This window comes from Pygoscelis adeliae, unplaced genomic scaffold, assembly GCF_000699105.1.
Source record: "Pygoscelis adeliae isolate BGI_AS28 unplaced genomic scaffold, ASM69910v1 Scaffold197, whole genome shotgun sequence".
In the NCBI taxonomy this organism is placed as follows: domain Eukaryota; kingdom Metazoa; phylum Chordata; class Aves; order Sphenisciformes; family Spheniscidae; genus Pygoscelis; species Pygoscelis adeliae.
In genome coordinates this window covers 214,312-226,389 of record NW_008825105.1, presented here as the reverse complement: position 1 = coordinate 226,389, position 12,078 = coordinate 214,312, and the positions used below count along the sequence as shown (strand labels likewise).

Sequence of the window (12,078 nt, the reverse complement as noted above, 5' to 3'; positions counted from 1 at the left end):
CGCCGCGTGTCGCGCGCCACCCGCCCCCCCCCCCCCCCCCCCCCCCCCTTGTAGCAAATCTGCTAACCGTAATTCCCACGTATCGCTTCTCAAGGATAACCTACTTTAAAGGATAGTCCTATCGAGTATTTAAGTGTGTGCTCGTTTTCTCTTGTCGCTCTCAATGAGGCTCGTTGGGGATTATCCTGCTTCAGGGAAAATGGGGAGTGTGTTGGTTAATGTTTCTTAAGGATGTATTTGCAGTGCAAAAGCTGATTAAAAAAAAAAGAGAAGCTCTAAATTAAAAGGAAAGTATCACAAATTAAGATTTCCCAAGAGCTTTGCACTCTGTTGTGGTATTAAAATATAGTCATAGTTAAATGCTGAAGATCGTTTAATAAATGAACGAGAACTGGTGATCTTACAGACTAAAATGTGCCAAGTGAGATACATTTCAGCATTTGTCTCTCTCTGTATCAACGTGAATTGTTGTGACTAACTGGTTTGTATATGGCGCGTTTCCAGCCAGGTTTGGAGATGGATTATATGACTCCTATATGAGGATAGATCAGATTAGGTACCAAGACTCTACAAATGAAGAACACAGCCCCTCAGGACTTCCTTCCCTTGGAAGATCTAATGTGAGTATTTTAAAGTTGTCTGGGTCTTCACCGCGTTGTGTTGTGTGGCAGCGAAAACTGTCAAGGAGTTAGACATCTCACTGCAGAGAATAAATTAAAAAAGTGGGATGTTGCAGCTTTGTAGTAGCTTATTAACGTTATTGCTTTTACTAAGCGTAAAAACGATGTGGTATTGTGTTCAATGCAGAACTTGCTAGGCAGCCCCAGAAATCCTATCTTACTATCCTCAGCTCATGTTTTAATCAAGAAAGTTATTTTACAAATGGTTGAAGTGATCCGTGTGTCACCTTGTATGTTGGTAAGGATGTAAATCCACGCATGCTTCACTTTAACCCTTGCACGTTTCCATTTTAGTTTCCCTTGTGAAAATTCCGAGAGATACGTACTTACGAGCAGCAGAAGGAGCAGTGTGGGTTTGCATGGCTGTCAAACATCTTACAAAAGTATCTTTCTCCTCTGAAAACTTTGGCATTATCTGCCACTACGTTTGCTAGCAAAATAGCTCTTTATGGACTGAAGGTGTTAACGTGCTGCTTTGTAAGTGCTGTGTTTCCTCAGCAGGTGTGGAGTTACGAGATCTTTCCTTAACTCGGTTCAACTGAGCAGTAGTGGTCATGTTTAGCTGTACAGTGATCTGACCTTTATATGGTTTTTAAACGTGTTTTGGCTCTTGTTGAATTCTGGCAGAAGTGAAGGAGCTTGAGCTTAAAAAAACCCGCTCTCTAAAATGTGAAAATGGACATTTCACTGAGTAAGATGCGTTTGAAAATCATCACCTTGTGGGAATTTATTGTAACAGATATTAGTAATTAATGTGGTCTGTGCCGTTCACCGAGCAAACTCAGTAGCATGGGTCTGTGTTTTCCCTTTTTGGCAATATTGAGGGATAGCAGAAGAAATGCAGAGATTTGTTGAGTAGTAGAGTTTGAAGAGTAGTGTTCATAACTGAACAGAAATCCATAGGATGGAACTATCCAGTTAAATACAAATATAACTCCATGAATATTTAGTTTCCCTGGTGTATCTTATTCTTCATCTGTATTTTGTCCATCAAGCCTGTTAACTTCTGAAGGCAAGATTAAGGGTTATAAAATGCCTAGTTTTGCTGTAATGACACATCAAAAAATACAACCTTAGTGGCATCTTGCGAGCAGGAACTGAGATGAAGCATGCAAGGATGAAAATCATGATGCTCAATTTTAATGAGAAAGTATGTGGAATTAAGTGATATTTGGTTTCCTTCTTGCAAGATTTTTGTATTACAGTGTAATGTTACATGAGAATTGAAAACTTCTGAGGTCTGCAGCTGTCCATTCTTTTCATCTTCGCTATAAGAGAACATAAATGTCTCTGTGTTGAGAATACATGCTTTTAATTCAGTTTGTTTAATTCAGTATTCAGAAAATAACTGATGCACTTTTGCAAAACCAACTGTATAGGAACTGGGTTAAGTCTTTCCTTCTCAATTAATATGAAGTTTTGTAAGTACGTGAAGATCTTCAACAGGGTGCCACTTGTGTTGTCAGTCTAATTTCTTGGCTGCTAATAGCACTTTATCGATAAAACAAAACCTGTGCAGCCTGTGATTTGTAAAAGAAAGCTGTTGAAAGAAAGCTGATGTTCCCAGAAGTCATCTGACTTCAAGTGCAGCTCTTCTGAGTTCAAGTTAAGATTGATCTATGTTTGTGTCTGACTGTCATGTGGCAAGTGATTTTGGTAGTCCTCTAAGAATGAAAATTTCGTCCTTACTACTGAATGGCTGTTGAGTCGGGTTTGAGATCTAAAGCTGTAGTTTCTTCATTAAGAAATAGTTCCGAGATAAATGGAATCGTGAATTCCTTGTTTATTTAGGGATTCAAAGGTACAGAATGTTTGCCACAAACAGCATTAGCAGCGTTGCTATTGCTCCTGAATAGGGAGTATTTAGATGTAGCGCTGTTTGCAAGGCTTTCACGCTTTATCATATTGCTACAATTTATGACATTCAGACTGTTAACACAATTTATGACATTCAGACTGTTAACGCCATTTTTTCGAAACCAAATAGTTGAAAGACATTTGTGCAATACAGTAGCACGTTTTGAAGTCTTGGTGCTTGCTTAATTCATTTATCCAGCTAGAGAAGGCGGCTCCGCAGAGCCCTGCTGATACAAACTCCCACGGCAATGTTCTGCGTTAGGGTGGCTGTCTGCAAAGGGGCAGCTGTGTCCATTCTAAGTCACTGATAAAAAGCTGCTTCTGTTGTGCATACAACTGAAACCCGTGTAGGGCAGTTTTGATTGCAAAGGTGAAAATAAGACTTCTACTGTAGAAGGACAGCCTTGTTTTGGTTTGGTTTTCCCCCTCTCTCCTGCCCCCCTGGAAAACTTCAGAAAACAAACAAGTGTGAACCTTGTTCTGTGCTTATGTTCTGTTTATTTGTAAACTTACTGTTTGAGTCTGCTGGACTGAACAGTCTTGCAGCCAGTTCTGAAAATATGTCATCCTTATCTCGGAGGTTCAGCCAGACTCTGAGAAAAAGGCGTTTATTCTAAGTTACCAGGGTTGGGCTTTGTTTTTTTATTTAAGCCTTTCTGGAAAGGCGTGTCTCTTACAGTACACTGTATTTTTGGGTCGATAGGACTCAGAGTAGTGGAACTTAGTGGGATATATCCGATGGCCCCTAGTCACCACTGATAAGGACTGACTTTTGCAGGAAATGCCCATTTTTGGGGGCTTGTGAACAAGGGCAAACATTTCAAGGCAGCACCAACAAACAGACTCTTAAGAGGCGTGTGTAGTTGTTTTTGGCAAGAACGTTCGCTTCCCTTATTTACTGTCTGTGCCGAGATGTTGGATTGTATGTAACTAAAAAGGAATTTGGTTTTATTGCTGTGGATCTGCAGGTTTATTTATAATTTTTGTTTGATTCCTGTGTAGTTATTTTGGTTTTCAGGGATTCGGTTTGGCATGTGTCTCAAATCTTTATTTTTAGATTAAAGGACAAAATGGAAAACAGATGTTGCTACTCTAGTCAAGGCTTCTTCAGTGTTGCACAGGATAAGACAACACCTCTCTGCTGTCTGTCGGCATGGAGTGTCAGTGAGTAGAAAAGGGGAATAACTGCTGTTCAAGTAAGGGACTGAACTCCAGGAGTTGAGCATTTAATAATTTGTAAAAATGACAAGCCTGAAAAATTTCACAGTGCTTTTCTCACCTTCTGTGAGTTCATTTCAGATGTAAATATTTTAACATATGGCAGTAAGAGGCAGTGGTTACAGACTACTGTCAACACAGTCGGAGTAAGAGAGCTTCGTGATTATTCAAAGCTTCCAGGTCTGTCTGAAGATAGTTGTGCAGCTATCACGATTTTAAAAGGAGTTGTGGATACGATGATATTTTCCCCTTCAAAGAAAAAACATCAATTTAAAAAAAAAAAGTATGGTTTATCTTGTCTCACTCTGTCATCCTTTTGCTCCTTGTTCAGCTTGGTTACACCAGCCTTATGCCACTTGCTGTTGTTTCTTTGTCTCCTTTGGCACACTTGTCTTTGCAATATTGCTAACGCTTCTCTGCACGTTCATGTTCTGTTGCACGTTTCAGACAGGTGCAAGTTGCATCTGTCGTTGGTTGTGTTTGCTGCACCCACGTTTAAAGCTAAACATAGCTGTTCCCCCGGCTGTTTGCTGACTACGTGCATACTAGTAGAGATAGGTATTGTGTCCTTGTTTGAGCGTTTGACTCTCTAGGGTTTACCCTTTATGGACTTAAAAATACACTACGTTTGTGCAAGTGCTTGTTTCAGTAAGCTGCATTCTCTTTGTGTACCCTTCTATAACTATGCTTGTAACTTGAGTTAGTTTAGGCCCAGCGTTTTATATTCGTTCCTCATAGAAATGCAAAACCTGTCAATGTTGCTGTTTTTGTTTTACGTGGTATTGATTTTATTCTTAGTCTGTGCTTTAAAAGATAAAGTAAAGCTTATTTTTTTTCTTTTTCCATCTGTAGGTTTCTAGCAACAAACTCGCAATGAAGGATCACCCTCTAACTGGAAGTCAGGTCAAAGTGGAGCAATTATTTGAGGACTCTGGCAACAGAAGGAGTAGCACTCTTCAGTCTGCAGGGATTACTGGTTCAGAAAGATCTCTTCCTTCCCTGACAAAAGATAAAAGTATAGAGAGCATAAGCACTTCTAAAGGTGGTGGTAGTTCCTCAAAAGCACATAAAGCCATTTCCCAAGCTCCAGAGCAAGCTGTCAAACAGTACAAACATCAGTTATCTGCTTATGAGCAGCAAGAGATATTTAATTTTTCTGAAATTTACTTTGTGGGTCCAGCTGCAAAAAAGAGGCAAGGAGTTATTGGTGGTCCCAACAACGGAGGTTATGATGACGACCAAGGCAGCTACATTCACGTGCCCCATGACCATCTTGCTTACCGGTATGAAGTACTCAAAATCATTGGCAAGGGCAGTTTTGGACAAGTTGCTAAAGTCTACGATCACAAACTCCACCAACACTTAGCCTTAAAGATGGTTCGCAATGAAAAGAGATTCCATCGCCAAGCAGCAGAAGAAATCCGGATTCTGGAGCATCTGAAGAAGCAGGATAAAACGGGCAGTATGAATGTTATTCACATGCTGGAAAGCTTCACCTTTCGGAACCACATCTGTATGACCTTTGAACTCTTGAGTATGAACCTGTATGAGCTGATTAAAAGAAATAAGTTTCAGGGCTTCAGTATCCAACTGGTGCGCAAGTTTGCTCACTCTATACTGCAGTGTTTGGATGCCCTTTATAGAAACAAAATCATACACTGTGACTTGAAGCCGGAAAATATCCTCCTAAAACAGCAAGGGAGGAGTGGAATCAAGGTTATAGATTTTGGGTCCAGCTGTTTTGAGCACCAAAGAGTCTACACATATATTCAGTCTCGATTTTATCGGGCGCCAGAGGTAATTCTGGGCAGTCGCTATGGGATGCCCATAGACATGTGGAGTTTTGGCTGTATTCTGGTGGAGCTGTTGACTGGCTACCCTCTTTTTCCTGGAGAGGATGAAGGAGACCAACTGGCTTGTATGATGGAACTTCTTGGAGTGCCACCTCAGAAGCTTTTGGATCAATCCAAGCGAGCCAAGAACTTCATCAGCTCTAAGGGTCATCCTCGCTACTGCACTGTGACTATGCATGCAGACGGAAGAGTGACCCTTAATGGGAGTCGATCGCGCCGGGGTAAAATACGAGGCGCTCCAGGGAACAAAGACTGGGTGACAGCACTGAAAGGCTGTGACGATCCCTTGTTTATAGAGTTCTTAAAAGAATGTCTCAGCTGGGATCCTTCTGTACGCATGACTCCGAGTCAAGCTTTAAGGCACCCTTGGATTTGTAAACGAATGCCCAAACCACCCAGCACTGATAAAACCTCCAATAAACGGATTTCTAGCTATACAAGTTCTCTCACAGGAATAGGTTCCAAGTTGCCTCCTGTAGTTGGAGTAGCGAACAAGCTGAGGGCTAATTTAACATCCGACTCCAATGGCAGTATACCTCTATGTACTGTGCTACCCAAACTGGTCAGCTAATAGAGAATTATGTATTTCCAGAATACGTACCTTGTATTTTAATTGTTTGCTAATAATGTGTAAGGAAGCTAAATGCAGAGGTTTTTAATGGATTTACTTTTTATTAGAGGCTAAATCTTGAATATAAAAAGTTCAGTCAACATGTACACATTTAAAGGGCTAACTTTTATCCGATTGTTTCACTCACACTGTGGTGCATATTACATCACTGGGTAGGTCAGCTCAGCTGTTGAGTAAAACAACAGTTTGGCAGACGTGCTATTTAATAATGCTGTTTTAGAAATCAGACTATTTCTTATCAGGACGGTTTAACAGATCCTTTTGCTTAAGACAGCAAGGGAAATTGATTTAAAATACGTATTTTCAGTTAATCTCCAACTGAACTCTTTTTATTCTGGGGAGAGTTTTTACATCTAATGTCAAAAGCACAAATGTGTTAATGTAATGCATTAGGAACTTACTTGCAAATTGCTAACTTCTGTTTGAAGAATTTGATTTCTCTGCGCTGCTTTTCCCTTATCTAGCCTGACTGAGATTTTTAAAAATACCGTGGAATGTAGACACCAAAGGAATTTGGTGTTGAAATTTTATCGTCTGATTTTTCCCCCCCCCCCCTCCCAAAGGAGCACAGAAATGCCATGGAACACAGGATATATCTAAATAAAACTACTAACTTCCGTACACTTGCTATTTCCCTTAAAAGTCTATAGAAAGCTGGTAGGGGAATTCAAGATCAGGACTGGCCTGTCACAAGTGTGGGCCAGTTTGTTCAGGGCTAATGAATCAATCATAGGTTTCTTTGGAGCTCAAATTGAAATCGTCAGTTCTGCCAGATGTGTGTGTGTGTGTTTGTTTTCCTGTGTTGTTCCCAAAACAAAAATGTTGAACTTAAAAGAGCTGTTTTATATACACGTTTGAGATTCTGGTCATTTAAAAAATTTCTTTTTTTGTGTGTAGAGTGAATTCCATTGAATTACATGGAGCTCTTTTAATAAAAAGCAAACGTGCCACCCCTATCAGGGGGCCCAGGACTGTAACTAGAAAATGGGGGCGAGGGGGCACACCTAATGATTGGAAGCGTGCTCTGAAATCTAAGCATAATCTGTGAAATATCAGGGAAGATTGATAAAGTGCAAGAACTGGTGGATCCAAATCAAAATACGTTATGGGAAGAATTGCTTTATTATTTCTAATCGTATTCCTTCAGGTCTTTGAGAGAGAGAGAGAGAGATGCCTACGTTTTCTCATTCTTGAAATACGTGAGCTTGTATTTCCTCTTCCTTTATCTTCCAAGAACATGAAAAGGTGGTGTGACCTGTAATGACAACAGCACAACTCGTTCGGGTTGTTACTTCTTGCAGCCACATGGCCCGAGTCCATTTGCAGAAACATCTGATCTCTTGCCAGGTGCCTGAACACAATTTTCAATGCAATTCAAAGCTTTTATGAACAGAAGGTTTTAAATTTAATGAGTTTCTCTGTAGCAGGCTTTTAATGTTAAAACAAGGAGACTCTCAGTACACAAACAAAGGAATTACCAGGGTGATTTTTAAGATAAGGTGACCACATGTTCAATGCAAGACCCTCCCTCTGAGAAGATGGGGCTGCATTTTCTCCTCTGCTCTGTTTAATTACAGCACTGGTGAAATGCTGGGTGGAGTTGAGTATAAAAAGTCAAAAAGACAGAGCCAAAGCTCCAAACTTTCCAGGACTGTTGTTTAAACTGAGGTTCTCGTGTACGTAGCTTTTCTGAGTTCTTTTGTTTTACACGTGTAAATTCAATAAGCTTAGTAATAATATTAAAATAACAGTCTAGCCTTTATCCGTGCAGCTACAAGTAACACCAGCGTGTATGGTATGTTCATGGATCACTTCATAATAATGCATGACTGGTATTTTTTATTTGGCTCAGCTGAGTGAAGTTTTATCTGAATGGAGAATCAGGGAAGTGGATTTTTGGAGGAAGTGGCAGAAGACGCCATTGATTTTAGTAGAATCTCTTAACAGATGTGGCACGTTTTCAGAAGCCAGAAAGAACTTCTTCCTCCTCTGCCCTTTATCCTATACATTTTTTTACAAAATATACCTGGTGAGTGAGGAGAAAGGAACCTTTCAGGAGCAATAGCTTGTCAGGAAAGATGCATAGAAAAGCACTTTATATAGAGACTGTAAAGTGATGGTAGTGTCTGCAGCCTGGCAGAAGACAGTAGAGCGTTGGCGTGCTAGGAGCTGCACAAACAGGTCTCCTCTTGGGAACACAGAGCAGTACCTTGGTTCTAAACCATTGTCATCTATAAGATGCCAAATGTAGAATAATCATTCTCCCGTGATTTCTGGGACCTGGTTACTATGAGGTAACTTCTAATGCAACAGCCTCTGGTGTACACACAGTAATCTCACTTAAGGCTGGTGCTGTAAAACTGCAGATAAAGTAATTAGCTGGCAAGAACATTGCTTTTTATCTGGAAAATGTGTTCAGCGTGACCTGACTGCACAAGGCGCCCGTTATGAGTTGTGTATGTTTGAGACTGGATCTTGCTTACTTGGGACTACTATATTTTAAAATCAAGTGCATAGTTAACTGTCGTGCTAATTTGGGGCTCTTGTCTATATAGTCATAGTAGGTGAGAAGGAAAAGGAAGCAGCCTCAGAAGATTTTTACTGTATTGAAAAGGACTTCTTCATAACCCAGGGAATACAGCCGAGAATATCGTGGTGGTGGTTCCAATTCCTAAGCCCCGTTTTGTTTATAAAATGTTTGCTTTCAGTGAATAGTGTGCCCAGTATTCCCAAACTGGGAGAGCCCTGCAAGTGAGCTAATAAATCTCGTATCTGGGAGAGAGCTGAGGAATCGTCCCAGTAAACACTTGGCTTGTAGAGTTCCCTGTGAATTAGCAGAGGAGTTGCCCGCAGCCACGTGCGGAGGGTTGGACCATGGGCCGCGTTGTTGGACGGTGTCGTTTATAAAGGGTGGTGACGGTCACAGTGGCTGTCTTCACTGAGATACAGTCGAATCCCAAATTCACACTTTATTCTTTGGAAAGCTAAGCACTAGTGAGGTCTGAAATCGCCCCAAGTCCATCATTTTCATTAGTTGTGATACTGGTTAGAATGGTAAAAGTAGTCTAAACCTAAACTTGTCTAAATAGATTAACAGAACTGCTTTTATTTTTGTGTAATTCTTTGCTTTGCAAGTTTGTTAATCTGCCAGCACTAGTGAGATTCCACTGGAACTTCAGTCATGTTCTCCTAGGAAGTTAGCACAAAACAAATGCAAATTACTTGGGTTTACAGCAAAACAGACATCACATTTATAAAAGTCACTTAAACTTGTTTTAAAATGTTCCTTATAGCGTTCCCTCTGTTTTACTGCACTGTTGGTCTCTGTACTGTAAATAACATGCTCTGTTTATTGTCTGCGTTTTTACCTGTTTCGTTTCTATAAAAATATTGCTAAACCAATGACAAGGCACGAGCATCACATCCGACAGATACACGTTGCTTTTACGCGGGGGTCCAATATTGTCTGCCTGTCCAGGTTGCAAGGAGAAACTTGTTTTTATTTGGACTCAGTGGGACAGCGAAGTATTATTCTTCCCTGCGGAACATGGTACCACAGGCAGACACCCGCCCAGGCTGCGTTTAGTTCTTTACAGGTTTGATCTTAACTAAGGCCAACTGCTGAACGTGAAGCTTGTTTCACAACAGTGTCCTGATGATAGAGATGATCTGCGTACAACAGATACTCTTCGCTAGAGTTTTTTATCCTTCCCATCCAGCTTGAATAGGAACTCCAGTTGCCTGTAACCTAAGAATTCACAACGGGGAAGCTTTAAGGTGACTTTTGTGGAAGAGTGAGTGTGTTGCTCAATCTGAAATTGTTTACAGTCGTCGTGACCTGTTAGGACTTTCATGCAGTTGAAAACTTTTTAAGCAGCATTTTATCAGTAGAGGTTCTTTGCAATGGTCATCCTCTTTAAAACTACCTCCGAAATAAACCTAGGGTCCTTTTTAAAGGGATATTCACTGCAGGCTACAGCTCCTCTTTTTTTTTTTCTCCTTGTTTAATACTAATAGCTGTTTCGGCTGTGAAACATATACATGATGATCTCAGCAATGTCTTGCTAATCCTAGCCATACAAGCAAAAGGCTGATTCTGCACCCAGAGATCTCTGCTGAAATGATTGATACAAATCCCCTGCCTGCCAAAGTTTAATACTGTTGTGGAAGTGGAGAGCCAAAATAATATGGAAAGATCTGCGGTACTTCTCTGCGGTACCCAGCTGAGATTCAAAACAAACTGCGCTGACAGATTTTTCCTTAATGAAAAGACCTGCGGCTTTTGCATGTCTTGAGCACTCGGAGCTGTGGGTACCTGGCAGTTTTGTTTTTATATTTCGTGTTTGTCACAGATACCACTTGATGGTGGGATTTTTGGAGGGGTTTTTTGTCTTCGTTGTAGTTTGGTAAGGGTTTGGGGACATGTATACACTTCATCCTTCCCATAAAAGAGCCCTTGCGTGTTCTAAAACTCCACTGCTACCTTACAATTTTTTAGCTCCCACTAACATGTACAATCCTTGGGTCATCAGAGCAGTCTTGGATAGGTGAACACTGTCCCTGCACTCGGAGGGTGCAGCGACTTTAATCCAAATACAGCTCTTGCCGACGGGCTAACTAGGTCAGTAAGTCTGTGTTGCTAAAAGAGTAACCCATGTTCCCTATACATAGTACTGTGCCTTATTATTTGACCAGCCTACATCTGTCTCGGTGCAATCAAATTACTATTCAGGGTTTCTTATACGTTGCAGACGTTCATGCTAAATGTCAGTGTCTAAAGAATTTACAGGTTAGCCTTTTTATTATAAATGTTGTGATGAGGTGTAATATGGTGGAGAATGTAGAAACCATACAAGGTGCACGTGAATATAACTCTCTGTGAAGGAACGCTTTGGAAGTCAGTCAGTCTCAAACTATGTATCTAAATGTAATGAACACATATTTCCTAAAGTTGTATTTCGGTTCATTTTTAAAAGAAAATAAATACATAATTTTCTTTAGCAACAGACTGTGCAGATTCCTAAAAGAAGTACTTGATTAAAAAAACCCAAAAAGTATTAATTATTTCCAGATGGTGTGCCTCACCTTGTATTGCCAGACACTACCTTCCGTGGAATCTAACTAGGGATCAGCAGAAAATTTTCAGACTCCACGTGAACAGGTGATTTCAGTGTGTCTATGCTAAACGTGATGAATGCTCTGATCTGACAAATGTTCTTCTCGTTAACGGTGCTGTAATTAGAACATACCGAAGTTTTGCCATGACATTCTTCAGTTGTCACTTTCTTACTCAGCCCACTAGAGATCTTTTTAAAGCCCAGAATCCTGCTTATCCCTAGGCTGAAAGGAGAAATCCAGTAATAGCCACTTAAGGAAGATTTGCTTTTATTAGAAACCTATAAATGGGTAACCTACTGTACACCAGTGGATATTGGAATAGTTTGAAGATGAAATCATGCTGCAATAAAAAGGTCTCTAGCTATGACCTATATGATTAAACAACGCGTGTTACATGCAGAAAGTTTGCAGGCACCACCGAGTGACTTTTTTCCTCGTTTTAATATGGGTGAATGGCAAATGTTTGATGAAAAAAGTTTACAATCTGAAAACAGTAACAAAATATGTACATGCAGACACTTAAGTGTTCTTTGGATGTCTTTGTTTACAGTGTATGTATATACATACGTGTAGCTATGTAGCCTGCAGGCACAGTGACTGCTCAGTCCACTACGGTTACCGATTTTCATGGGGCAGTCTCTATGAGGATTTTGTATGACTGAGTGGCATTTGCTCAGGCACAGCACCTCATTTTAAAAAAACAGGCTTATCTTGCCATGCT

General features: G+C 40.5%; 1 protein-coding gene across 1 annotated transcript; it reads left to right on the top strand.

The window, feature by feature from the left end:
• The first annotated feature begins 510 nt into the window (after positions 1–510).
• DYRK3 (dual-specificity tyrosine-(Y)-phosphorylation regulated kinase 3) lies at positions 511–11,243 on the top strand. Its single transcript, XM_009327344.1, has 2 exons — positions 511–620; positions 4,608–11,243. Exons 1-2 carry the CDS (start codon positions 537–539, stop codon positions 6,177–6,179), a joined length of 1,656 nt encoding a protein of 551 aa, XP_009325619.1. The 5' UTR covers positions 511–536; the 3' UTR covers positions 6,180–11,243.
• Positions 11,244–12,078: the final 835 nt, after the last annotated feature.